We start from the raw sequence: 13,879 nt of genomic DNA on the forward strand, positions 1-13,879 counted from the left end.
TGGAGAGGGCCGTTCCAACTGACAAGTTGGATGCTTAAAATAGTTTGGGAGTGTTTTCTGCCTCTTTGGCTCCTGGCGTAACAAAGGGTCTTGTTTTCTGAGGGGGGGGGGGATTTGTCCATGAGAGAGATGTCAGCACGGCGCTCAACGACACAGCTTACTGATGTTCCATGAAAAAAAACGGAAAGAAATGTGACTGTGAGTGCAAAAGAATAATGGCGAAATACGCCACAGACGACTGCTAATGAATAAAAAGGGAAGAGCAGAGAATTCAGCTGATGTGAATCCACGTGACTGAAATGATTCTGTAGCAATTTAAGATCATAAAATAAATGGAGAATGAGTTTGTTATCCATCCTATAAGACTAAGTTTGAAAGATATTTTTTTTTTTTTTACATAAATAAATTGCGTTTTATTTTCAGTGTTCAAACAGAATACAGTGTGAGCGTACAGGTAAAAGTATTCCACTGCCATCTTTCTCGGTCTTCCGTCGTGGCCGTCTGGAGCGCTTTGCTGTTGTCGCATTTCCAATTCGCCTCGTTCCAAAAGTCTCCTCAAGATCCAACAATAGTCCTTGTTGTTTCTCCTCTCGTGCAGGACATCCGTGAGCTACGTCTTTGCGAGATGTTGTCTTCCAAAATAGTGATTTGCTGGAGGCAAAAAAAAGAAAATCCTCTCAACTGCAACATGTTTGCATCATGTCAGTTTTTTTTTTTTTTAAATCTCTTTCAGGACTTTTTCTTTTGTTTAAAGAATTCCAAAATAGGATGTAAAAATGTGCAAATTGTTGAATAAATACTTCCAAGTCCTTCACTTTCGAATTCCACTTTGTCACAACCCTCTCACCTTCAACCTTCACCAGCCTCTCTCTCTCTCTCTCTCTCTCCCCTGCTTCCAGTGCCCCACTTCCTCATTCCCTACTTGCAGGTGAAGACCTCCGAATTCTCACTGCACGTGTTGCACTTGACGAAGCAACACCAGTGGAACTTGCAGTTGCACTGCCAGATGCGCGTGTAGTGGTGCGTGTCGTGGCCGCGGCCGCAGCACATCAGGTTGCAGCCGTCCGTGAGGGTCGAGGTGCCGTTGCACAGTCTCCCCCGCGTCCCCGTGCTCCCCGTGGCCGTGTCCTCCTCGCAGTAGTTGGGCGAGCGCTCCAGGTACACCAGGTCCGTGTCCGTGGGCTTCTGGTAGCCCCGGGCCTCCTTGAGTCTCAGGAAGGAGGGCTGGCGGAGGCGCGAGGCCCGGACCGGCTCTACTTGAACCGCGCCGCCGTAGCGCTCCTTCAGCAGGTAACCGATCTCTCTGAACTTCGGCAGGGTGATCCAGCAGGTCTTAGTGGTGCAGGAACCAGACACGCCGTGACACTTGCACTCCAGCTTCATCCTCCCCTCTAGGATCTGATCACACAGAGAGTGGAAATTAGGTCTGTGTGAATTTGAAGAGGTGGTTAAGAGCGGAAAATATATTCTATGTGGTTAATACATAAATGGTCATTTTACACACGTCCGCAGCTTGACTTTGAAACGGTTAATAGCCATCGCACGGCCTTCACATCCGTCTCTTTTGGTGAGCCGGGCTTTCTGCGGACACTTCAGCTTTCAGCGCTCCGTCCAGTATGCCAACTTTATGTCAAAAAAAGAAAACCTGGGGAAAATAACTCGTAAACCAAGACCGCGGTCTCTAATTAACTTTACCTTTCTTCAGACCACAGAATGGCGTGACAGCCCGAGAGAAGTGACCAGAGCTGTTGTGCAACCGTACGTACACGTATAGAATTACTTTGTGGTTTGAGCCAGATTTATACTATAAATATATAAATATTTTAGATGACAAAATTGACAGGTGACTGTTTGCCCTCGTGACTGAGCTTGATAATGTGAAAAAGATTACCTTCACATTTTCGCTATAGGACGGTGTGATTATTCAGTCATTAGAACGTCTAGTGACGTGTTTGTCCAGAGCACGAGTCAAATCGGGCTGATATATTTACAGTAATAAAGCAAATACACAAGATAACTTAAAGTTGTGTTTCAGAACCGGGCGTTTCCTTCTTTCTACCGACACAGATGTAACTGGAATATGGTGTCATGTGATGTTTTCATCAGTGAACCCCCCAAAGAAATCGATGTTGATGGATATAGTTTGTTTATTGCTTGCATTACCTTTCGCCCCGCCTCGTTGTTGTGCAGGTTCATCAGCCGGCGGGCGTTTTTCTTGATCTCACGGGCGTCCACGAAGCGCCGCGAGAACTCCACGCCGTACTTAACATCGGCCGAGCAGCCCCCCCACTTCCAGCCCTCCTCTTGGTCGTGGTAGCCCTGCTTCTCGCGGTCACAGCCGCACTGGCTGAGGTTGCCTTGGCTGCAGGCGGTGGTCACTGCGTGGGCAACTCCGGCTGCAGTGATGGCATAAGTGAACGCTGCCTCCCTGCTGCCTGGAGAGAAACGAGCAGAATCTGAGTGAATATGGAAAGGAGTCATGCAGGTACTCTCTACAGGCAAACGACAAGTACTTTAAATTGAGTAGATATTCTACAATTATTACTAGCAGTACTTTACCTAGAATGGCAAGAATTGCATGCCCATCATACAGCTGCGCTGTTGTGGCACCAGCAGGAGGATTTAGGTTTGCTCGACCTTCATCCTTTATCAAAGAATGTGTTAAATGATAGGAACACTGCACCAAATCTACGCATGAGTTGCGGTTTACATGTTATGAGAAGTACTACGCAGTCCATGAGACATTTGTATAGTGTCTTCTGTTTCAACTAAATTGCTGAAGGTGTGAATCCTCCTCCCAAACAGTTGCAGCAAAGCTAGTGGGAGGTTTAGAGAGATGCCAATAGTGCCTGTCTCCAAACAACACGTGGCTCCAGATAAGGAGTCTCCGAGTTCAAGGGTCTTTCGGTCTTAATTACCGTGCTTAACGTTTCACGAAGGCCATTCAAATACAACAGTTTGGGGCAGTCCCAAAATATTTGGAAATGATTTGCCTTTCTTGAGCCACATTGGCGCCAATGCGTCAAATTCATATTCTTGTATTTTTTTTAAATATCTTACAAATATTTTTTGTAAAAAGGCCCCCCAAGCCTTCCCACAAAGCCTCATTCCTGCTTCTTTTCCCACTTGTCTCTAATATACAAGGTGTTAAAATTGTTCGCATGAAAGAGAGCTTTTTACAATGAATCAATGTACTTATTTGGCATTGAACGGAAGGCTGATTAGATCAAACTCATGTCACTGTATCAGAACAGTGAAGACAACACAAGTGACATCTACTGGCTGACTGGAGGAGCTTTTTTTTTTCTTGTCTGGATCGGCGCTCACAGCCTTGCTGTGTCTTAATGGTATTCATCAATGGAGTTTCTCACGCGGCTTAAGTGTCCTTCTGTGTCTGTCTTAGGCGGTCCACGTTATTATAGCAAATGATACCGCTGTGTTGCAATGTCGGAATCATCTGTGGCCGGGCCTGACTGAGATGTGCCCGGCCGATCCAAGCTTTCGTGTGTCACCATTTGAACTTGAGAATAAACACATTTATATTTATGGCACGGAAGGGGGAATTAATTTACTGGCACAACAATTGGTTATAGGATATCCTCCCTCTCCCAATCAGGATAATGCTGGGCCTCTGTTCTTCTCAACAGAGTATTAATGCGTGGCGTCTCTGGTAGAGGCGATTCTAATGGCTCCCTTCCAACCTGACAAACTCACTTGCAGGAACCATCGGGCCTGCGGTTCCCCCCCCGGCCCATAACTCATAACAAACCCTGAAGTCTTCTCTCATCAGGCTAAATCCGCGACCCATTCGGATATATTGTATGGTGAGCATTTTTCTCAAGGCATCAAGGCGCATGCAATAGCCAAACAGCCATCTCCTCGCACTGTGATTTGTTTTGATTGCGCGGCAGTGCGCGCCGGGCTCCATTGTTGCCATCCAGCTGCTGGAGCTGACTTCAATTAGTGGTTAGCATGAATCTCTCTGCTCTTTCTCAATGCTTAATGAGTTCACAGGCCCGGCAGGTCAATCAAAATGAAGTGGTGGATGGTACGCTAGCGGCACAACAAGGGGGGGTAAGGCTCTGGCTTGCATTTCCTGTTTTCTTTTTGAAAATAGCAAAAATGATACCCGGAGATGGCGAAGAGAAAAACCCATCTTACTGAGAATCCATGACGTTATGTGTTTATACAATAACAGGTTTTCATTACTTTTTTACAGATGTAATAGGATTTTCCTTATTTGGCTAAAGTGTCTGCGAGGAGAGCACACGAGGGCCTACGCTGGGTCCAAAGCGTCTCTCCGAGCTCGTTTACACACCACAAGAGAAAAGAGACATTTCCTCTGACAAAAGAAATAAAGGGATCCAGACGTCTGTCTGCCTGTGTCCCGTGTAGAAGAAAGTGATTGCTCCCAGGGCTGCTAGATTAAACACGGATCCAAACCCACAGCAGGACCGCAACAAAACATGTCGGACTCAAATACAATTTATATGAGAGGTTCACATTAGGAGCAAACGGGCTTCTGTGAGAAATCAAACCGGGAAGAATGCTGACGAGAAGCAGGGAGGTGTGTGTGTGCTTATAGATTGTGTAGGTTTGATATAGAAATGCTTTCAGGAGATGGCACACCCAGATAGGCGTTAGACCCTGCTTTATAAGGTAGTCCTCACATTCCATTCACGACTGCGTCGCTGTGACAATACGTGTGTTGCGAGCACAGTGATGTCACACACAGATTTAATGTCCTTCGGGGGACACTTGCGAGGCCTTTTGAGTTGCAGTTTTTTGTGTGTGTGTGTTTTAAAAGAGGAAGAGAATTTATTGCGGTCGCTGCATGTGGTATTCCAAACAGAAATGCTTTTGTCAAAGCTTCGTCACCCATCTTTTAAGTCTTTCGGGCCACTTAGTTGAGCTACGCTGCCGCCTTTTCTCACGCCGCCGACAACAAGGACAGGAGGGTCGAGGACATTACGAGGAGAATGAGGAAGCGGGCTGATGTGGTGCTGAACCGTGCTCATCCACAAACCCAGACCACACGGCTCAGTTGTGGTTTGGTTTGACCAATTGAACGTACCTGTTGACATTAACCTTTACATGCCTGTGCACAGATTAAAGCGACACCAAAAGGAGGGTCACACATCAGTCCACACTCGTGCCTCAAAGCTGAGATTGTTCTGCGTCTAAACTGACTGTTGTTAAACTCGGGTAAAAGCAGTTTGGCCCCTGCGGTTTAAAGCCCCAACCGTGAACCTTAGCCTCCTCGTTGCATGTCATCTCCCATCTCTCCCCCCTCATTTCCTGTCATCTATCTATTGTTAAAATATCGGCATAAAGAATGCCTAAAAACAAACATTGTTGTCCCAGAAAAATCCTCTGAGCCAACTCAGCCTACTTTTCTATTGACTGCATCGAGAAAAATATGTTTCAAACAACTAAAAGAAGCTGCGTTTCAAACAGACTGACCTACTCTCAGCTCTTGTCCAAAGACAGTCCTCTGTCCCAGGGCGGAGCAGTTCCACCGGCCGTAGCGGAACTGGTGCTGACACTCGTTGATGCCCAGCTGAGCGCCTTCGCCGATGATGATGATGGCGTCGGGGCGACTCTGACAGAGGGCTCTCTGACGGGGGGCCAGTCCCGGTATCTTGTTGCAGATGATGTTGGCACCTAGAGCTACCACAGAGGACAGCGCCCTGGGGGCGGAGAGAAGAAACGGGGATTGATGAGAAGGGGAATTGAGAACAGATGAGGAGACATGGAGAAATGAAAAATGTATACCTGAAAACATACGCAGCGTATATCGTTTGAATTCTGGGCCCTGGTTGAACATGACTTGGCAACGATTTTGGGACAAAATTGATGAGAATTGTTTCCAATAAGCACGATGTTTTTTTTGTTTTTTTTGGCTAAAGTTGCCAGTCTACAAATCATAAAGACAAAACCCAAATAATCAAAACCAAATGAGAAGATAAGAGCAGACTCCCATCGTGTATAATCTAATGGACCTTCATAAAGACAATAAAAGGGAACAATAGTTAATTTGGGTCCAAATCCAGCTCATTTCTGTCTGTCTCTCTCTCTCTCTCTCTCTCTCTCTCTCTCTCTCTCTCTCTCTCTCTCTCCGTGTTACAGAAAACATGAACCACCACAGCTATTTAAAGTTTCAGGGCCTGCCCTTGTTATGAATGAGAAGCATGTATGGTGCAGCAATCATTCGCTTTGTGAGGGCCTGGGTCTTTTAATGCCATAAGAAAGAGCTCATTCCATAGGCCCGCGCCTATAGGCCGAGCATGAAGTAGTCCAATATGTCTCGTTTCCATATGCGGCTTTCCAATTGTGGCTCTTGTCTGACGAGGTGCTCCCATGACAAAGTCATTCTGGTGAACCCATAAGAGCAGGTTATCTCATCAGCAGTACATGTGAGAATCAGGTGGATTTAATGAGTCAAATCATCATTGACTCTTCATAACGAGTCTATTTATGATCAAATATTTAAATGAAAATTAGACGACTGCTCGGAAATACGTGGTAGCCCGTGATTCCATTGTGGAATAACACTTCATTCATTTCTAAAACAATCTCTTTGCAAATAGCAGAACAACATTTAGCAACTTCAAAAAGTGATTTAATAAAACACCTGCAACAACCAGCTACATGCTCTCCAGGTGCGATCAAATTTCCCCCGCGCGTAATTGGCCAATTTGCGCGTAAGGTACAACTAATAGCTTAGCAAACGTGTAGGTGTGTTTGAGTTGACGAAAGTGCATGGATAAGAAACCTACAGGTAGCTACCGCTGGTGAGGATGAGGAAGATCTGTGGGTAGTAGACGGACAGCAGCGCACTGCGGGACGAGATGATGAGCATGGTTGCGCATTGAACACAACTGGCTCTGCTCTCTTGCGGTTTGAAAATAGAAGAAGAAGAAAAAAAGTCGTGGGTAGAAGTATATCCTTTTTTTAAAAAAAAAAGTGCAGTCCCAAGATTCAAACGCGGGAGCGTCGTCTCTTCTTTCCGCTGTGTGAGGAGGTGGTTGTCTTCAGCTAGTGGAGCCGTGGCGCGCTGCGGCAGCTCCAAGCTCCGCTGTCCATGTGTTGGGAGATGAGAGGCTGCATCCCACGGCCGAAGTGCGCTCTGCCACCTGGACCGATAGAGGACTGGGCTGGAAAGGGAGGGAGAGGGAGGGAGTGGGGGGGGGGGGGGGGGGGGGCAGATTGGGTTCCGGATGTCTCTAAAAGTGAGACTATTGTGACTTTGGAAGGGTGTGGGACAGTGGCCTCTCCCGGTGCACCAGCCCCCGGGATGAGTCTGCACCGCGCATCACACCGTATCCCCACCCCCAACACACCTCTCTCTCTCTCTCTCTCTCTCTCTCTCTCTCTCTCTCTCTCTCTCTCTCTCTCTCTCTCTCTCTCTCTCTCTCTCCCTCCCCCCCCCACCGTTTTTACTCTTTCTCACCTGTGACCCTCTGGGTGCAATCTTTCCACCATGCATCTTAAATGCAGTTTAACCGTGACATTCCGTTTCTGTAACAATATAAAGGAAAACCTTTCTCTGTAATATATTGCCAGCCATAATGAATTCACATCTGCATCCTTGTCTCTGAATAAGAGCGTGGCCACACATGACTTATCTCATCATGCCTTACATAGCTGCTGGATGTTATTGTGGCGTGATTTTTTTTTTTTTTACTTCAAAATAAAATGGGATCATGTTTTACCTTCACCATGAAGTTATGAAACAGATTGTTGATGTGGGCCAAAGAGGACGGGAAAAGACAACTAGTTGAAACCATCCGTAGATAAATTCAACATCCGATCGACAGACAATTATTCAGCAACTATTTGAAATATAGATTTAAACTAAACATATATGAGGACTGTTGGGCTTTGTGTATGTCTCGACTCTTTCTGACATATTTTTAGGCGAAGCGATTAATTGATGAATCGGGAAAATAGTCACCAAACAACCCTGACGATAACAACCGTTAATAAAAGACTATAGATGCACTTTTATGTCATGTATCACCTGATGGTGTGCATTATAAATCCCTGCAGGGAATTCCTCCTCTTGCTGAAGTGCTTCAGTCAGTCAGTTGATGAGACTCTGTGGGCTTCCAGCTCACATGTCCTGCTGGTGCATCACCAACAATACGCCCTCCTGTGGCCGCATGAAGGAAATGTCATCATCCCAAAACATCTGGCTAGACATTGATGCTGGAGTGCACAGCAGATAGTAGAGTGTCGGTCAGCTGCAGTTTATCAAGTTCTACTTTTTAATGAACGAGGAAAAAAGAAGACCTTTCTCATACGGGAAAGAAAGAGTGTTTTTTTTTTTTGATTAAGCGCTATGTGACATTTAGACGTGACATTTCTTCTGCATGGAGACTTCTCTTGTTAAACCCATCTTTTGAAGTGAAGTGTCGAGGTGTAAACCGATGGGAAAGCCAACAAGGACGGCACAAAAGGAATGTACGCTGATCCGTCCTTTTAAAGATGTTCCACAGCAAACAGCGCCCTGTTTGCTGTGGAACTTTAAAGAGAGTTTTTTTTCTTCTTCTTCTTTAAGTACAATGGGAGGGGGCCATCCTGTTCGGTTCCACGGCACCTTCAAAGGACGAGGGGTTTTATAGGTCTACTTCACAGAGTGGACGGGGGACAAAGTACATATCTTCTTCGCTTGTTGTTGACATTTTGTCGGCCCGAAATTTGAGACATTCTGATCTTTACTTGAGCGGAACAAATAACACACGAGGAGATAATATTAATAACATTTGTACCGCAGTGCGATATCAATCGGAACAAAAGTGAGAGACCCCGTCTTAGAAAACAATTGAGGGCAGTTTGTGGAAATGAACCTTTTCATTTAAATTCTCTCTTGACTGCCAACCAAGAGAGATTGCAGTGATGTGGAGCGTAAAATAATAGCATGCTTCTCATACTTTGGCTGCTATGAGATTGGCCTGATCGTGACGCCCACTCAAACTGTGTGTAACTATAGCTGCGGTCAGATATGCGCCGCAGTGTCAAGAATGAGAAGCCGCCGTGCCACTAAACTGGACCCGTCTTGGCTGCCGAAACCTCGTCACAGGAACTCCCATCGACGGCTATTTCGGCGGACGACTCGCAGATAACGTCGGCAGAGGCAGAAGAACCCTTTGTGTGTATACATGTGTGTGTGTGTGTGTGTGTTTTGTACACCTCTTACTCTCACTCCTCTCTACCTCTCTCTCTCTTTCTTTCCAGATAATCCTCCGAAACCGCAATATCCAAAGCCAAGACAGCACTTAAGCAGCGTGCACTCACTGTCCTGGCGCTCGCGCTGTGATATCTGTTTCTTTTCATATTTTCGCTCGGAAAGGCGAACACGGAGACTTGAGAAGTTTTGGGGCCGCCCGGGGAATTTCTTATTACTTATTACAAGATGTAAGGTCAGTGATGAAAGTGGCTGTAAAAACTAACACGACTCTGGGTTTTTTTTTTTTAATCTACAGGGACAGCTGTCAAGAGTTTTGACAGAAAAAGGTTTCGATGGCACCATCCTCATCATGGTGATGAGTGACGGCCGCTGGAGAAACTGGAGCGGTGACCCATAGGGGGGAGGGGGGGGGGGGGGGCCGAGCTGGACGCAGGCCTAAAAAGTCCAGATTAATAAGGGTCTCTCGTGACTCTGTGGGCTTTTGGGCCTATCTTGTCCTCGAGCCCAGAATCCCTTTTGCGGTTGTCGAGGAAACGGTGTTGTTGATCATAACAGTAAACATCTGACAATTCGTCATAAGTGACATTTGTCTTCTGCAGACTAGCACAGGGCTCGTAGGTGAAAGTGTGTGAGCCGCAACAATCCCATTCACACGCAGTTGGAAGCGGAAAGGAAGGTTCTTCGCACCGACGAGAGCCATGAAAGCCAATTTTAGTTTTCTAGACAGTAGTCAAAGATGAATAATTAATCAAAGAACACCCAATGCAGCACTTTGGCCCCTAGGACACACCCAGGGGCCAGCCTGCTGTCGACAGTCACTACACGTGACGTGCAGAATTAAAAGGCAATAGCTGACGAAATCAAACCAACACAGCGTGGTGTTACAGCTGACTGTCATTGTCAACATAAAGATAAAATATTAACTTCCTCAAGTAAAATAATCCATGGCTTAGTTAATGAACAGATAAAATCATCCGAGATTGTCTCTAAATACATTAACCTCCCTACTGTGGAAGTCAATGAACACCTCTTCGGTCCTATATATATCAAGTTATGCAAGGTATCTAATATATGATGATAATATTGTGCCTTAAAGTTATTTTTAAACTCAATAGGGCTCCGTTGTTGCCGTTGTAGGAACACATCAGTGAGGCTCGTGGGTGGCACGTTCCTTTATTACAATGAACACGACGGCTGCTGTCAATCCTGTGAACGCCAGCGCTCACCGCACTGTTATAGGAAATGAGTTTACCTTTTTTTAAAACAAACTATATGTGTGTGACCCATTTTTGAAGACACACGTAGAAACTGAAGGGCACGGGGCCGAGTGCCAGACGGTGTCGAGGCTGTTGACAAAAAAAGGAAAATGTAAAAAAAAGCACCAGCGTTCATCTTTAAGTGCGGCATTTGAGTTTTTAATTAGATGGGAAAAGACGTGCATCAAAGGCCCCTGGCCTCGTATATCGTGTGCCTCTGATCCACCAACGACACACTGATGGGTTTCATTTGCTTAGGTCAGACAAGTGCACATGGGCAATTTTAGCACGCAGCCACATGCAGCTCCAGTGGCTTTTCCAGCTTTACCGCGATGTCAGAGGCATTGTTTAGGCTGTAATGTGGCAAGACAAAACACATGGTGCTTGTATGTGTCACGGGGGCAAAACTCATGCTGGAAACCCGCAAGAAATGCGAGTGCGGTTGAATGTCGCCCCCCTGCACTGTGAGGGATGAAGAACAAAACTACCCCGGGGGTCAACGGGCAGGAGAGCATTTATGACACAACTAAAAGCAACTACTTTGTAATCAAATCTAATTCTAACCGTTTCGAGCATTCATGGGACCCGACAAAGCTGACGGCGGGAAATTGTTTCCATGTTGAGGAACAACAATTCCACTTTTGAGCAATTATTGTCGTTGAAGCATCTTGAACCTTTTTGAGAGCAGATGAACAAATGCCAAGAGGCGAATAAAAGTCTGCGGAAATTATTCCTTTTTTTTTTTGTTGTTGTTTTTTTTATTACGTAAACAGGATTTATCTTTTTTTTTTGTGTGGAAATGCAGATTTGGAGTTGGAAACATGTTGCAGATGTTGAGAATATGGCTACACGGCATCACCAGAGATGGTTTGGAAGTCAACAGCGGGAGCGACTAACAGAACGAGCAGAACAGAAAGGAAGGGATCAGCACATTCAGACGAGCAGGTCAAAACAGCTGCTTATCTGTATGATGTTTTCATTTTTCGCGGTTATCTAAAGGAAGTGATGAATGCACGATTTGACCTGGTTAAGCATTTTTTTTTAACTATGCGCAATCTAAGCCCAAAAACATGAATATTGCACAGTTCTGGCTCCCAACAGATGAAATGATCCCCCGTAGTGATGCATAGGAATAAAAACATGCAGACTGTTTGATAATCATGTCGTATGCATGCAGTGCTTTGCTATTTCTTTCCACTTTTGGCAACACTTGCAGCCTTCTGCGCCTCACTCTCTTTTCTTTGTTGTCCAACTGTCTTTACTCAGTCGTACCTGCAGAGGGAGACAAAGCACCAGAGAAGCTTTTAGTTCAGTTCAGTCCTCTCTGGTTTGAGTCCCTTTCACACCAGCATTTTGTCTTTCCTGACATTAGAATAGCAGCTATTATACGCGTTATTACAACAGATGCCAGCATTGCACCATCATCCATACGCTTCCAGAGGTTTCATCATCACGTTCCATTTGTATCATTTAGTATTAAATGGAAGAGGCTAATTCAGTGAGTCGTGTTTAAACTACAGAAAACGCCTCTTGCTTCTTTCTCTTTCCGCTTATTCCACATTCTGTGCAGATATTCAGTGTTCATCCCCGAGGTGACTTTGGCATTGTCGCGTCTCCGTATTTCAGAGTAAATGAAGTGAGTCATTTCGAGATCCTCAAGGGGGCTCTTTGCTCCTGTGTTTCAGAAGCACAGGAGGCGAAGCTGTACAGCAGCCTGTCCTTCCCACCAGCCGACAGAGGTTCCACCATCTTGGTTCCTACCGTCGAAATTTCAAAACCTAACCGTCGACGCTTGTTCGTGTAAACGCGGGACACTAAACATGCTCTCTTAGATTCGCTACGCTTGCAGTGAACCGTGAGATCAAAGATAATTGTGTTCACTGTTGCTTTTCATGAATCCGTTTGAACTGCAGAGATTAAAAAGATATTTATAACACTTTATGCCTCCATCCACTTGTTGCTGAATTAGTGCAATCTGATCACCCGCATGCAAGAAGGGCAACGTGTTCACTTCCCTACTGACAGGATTTTAGACATACAGTTAAGACACGTGAGCCAGATGTTCATTAGTATTTGACGAAGAGATTCAAACGCCATCAGAACTGCTCCGGTGTCCACAGCAACAACAGGAACACATCTAGATAATGTGCTTATTATTAACATAAAGGGCCACATTTTGTAACATGCTGTTTCCTAAACAAAGATGCCTATTAGTAAGAATTACTGAAGTGATAATCCAGACTCATGCTTACTTTATAAATTAGTGTTTTGCTTGCGGACTGTGTGGCGGTCATCGGGCATCATGACCCCCCCCACACCCTTGTGTAATCCTGGGTTCAAATTTCATCTGCTGCATTCTGAGATGGAGTCGCTTCGGGTCAGATCAGGACCCCAAAACAAAAGTAGAGACAATCCACATCCTCCTGCTTAAAGTCCACCAGCAGCAAATCATTTTCTCAGTTGTGGTTAATTATATTTTAATATGTTTTTTATTTTAAACTTGTAACTTGTAACTTATCTCAAGAAAAATATGTGTTCGGAACAGGTCGGGAGCTGCTATTTCTCCCTTTTTGAACCCTTTTAGATAAAGAGAAATTATAGAAGAAGTACTCTTATTTATAAAAAAAAATGTAAGGAAACTTTGTTGATTGTAGAATTAATTGTATTTGATAATTTGCTTCGCCAAGGATTGTTTCTCCGCTGCAGCCGGTTTGATCCAGTACAACGATGATTTGATCTGTTAGTAATTTGTACGTGGAGAATTATTGCACTGGGGCTTTGGGAGTTAAACATGTGTTACACTTCTGTAAGTTTCTATTCCCTTGAAGATACTTGGCCCTTTTATGGGTTGGGCCTTACTGTCGAAACACACAAAAAAATCGCTCCCACTCTCTTTCTCTTCCTCTCTCTCACACACACACACACACACACACACTTCCGAACACACACACAAATTGATATAACCGCAACCTCAGCCTCTTAACTCTTTTAGCAGTCTCTAATAGCTCAAATCAGAGAGTCGAGAAAGAAAAAACAACTTTCGTAAGAGTCGCATCATGTCAGTGCTGACCTTGCTGATTGAGTTTGCTCACAATCACACGGGTCAAGACTGAGGTCAGGCCAATGGATCATTTAGTTTAATGGCTGTTTCCTGCCGGCTCAAATGTGCGTGTCACACTGTAGGAAACGGTCAGATGCAAGCGTATAACAGTACACGATGCAGCAGGGAAACAAGGGGAGAAAGAATGAATGAAAAAACAAGTAAGAAAAGCACCTATAGAGAAAAAGGGGAGACAGAATGAGGAGAACAGAGGGACGGGGGGGGGAGTGAGAGAGCAAGAAACTGAGAGATGGTGACAAAAGCAGTGGGAAAGAGCTCTATAATTGTGTGGCCTGTCTGTGTCACCAGCACACTGTTGGGACGACAGAT

General features: G+C 45.2%; 1 protein-coding gene across 1 annotated transcript; it reads right to left on the bottom strand.

Moving 5' to 3' along the window:
• Positions 1-918: 918 nt before the first annotated feature.
• On the bottom strand, positions 919-6,994 carry wnt7ba (wingless-type MMTV integration site family, member 7Ba; the record flags this gene model as incomplete). Its single annotated transcript, XM_079183407.1, has 4 exons — positions 6,780-6,994; positions 5,460-5,690; positions 2,164-2,431; positions 919-1,398 (listed from the first exon to the last, which is right to left on the bottom strand). Exons 1-4 carry the CDS (start codon positions 6,860-6,862, stop codon positions 919-921), a joined length of 1,062 nt encoding a protein of 353 aa, XP_079039533.1. The 5' UTR covers positions 6,863-6,994.
• Positions 6,995-13,879: the final 6,885 nt, after the last annotated feature.

This window comes from Pholis gunnellus (assembly GCF_910591455.1).
Source record: "Pholis gunnellus genome assembly, chromosome: 22".
Taxonomy (NCBI): domain Eukaryota; kingdom Metazoa; phylum Chordata; class Actinopteri; order Perciformes; family Pholidae; genus Pholis; species Pholis gunnellus.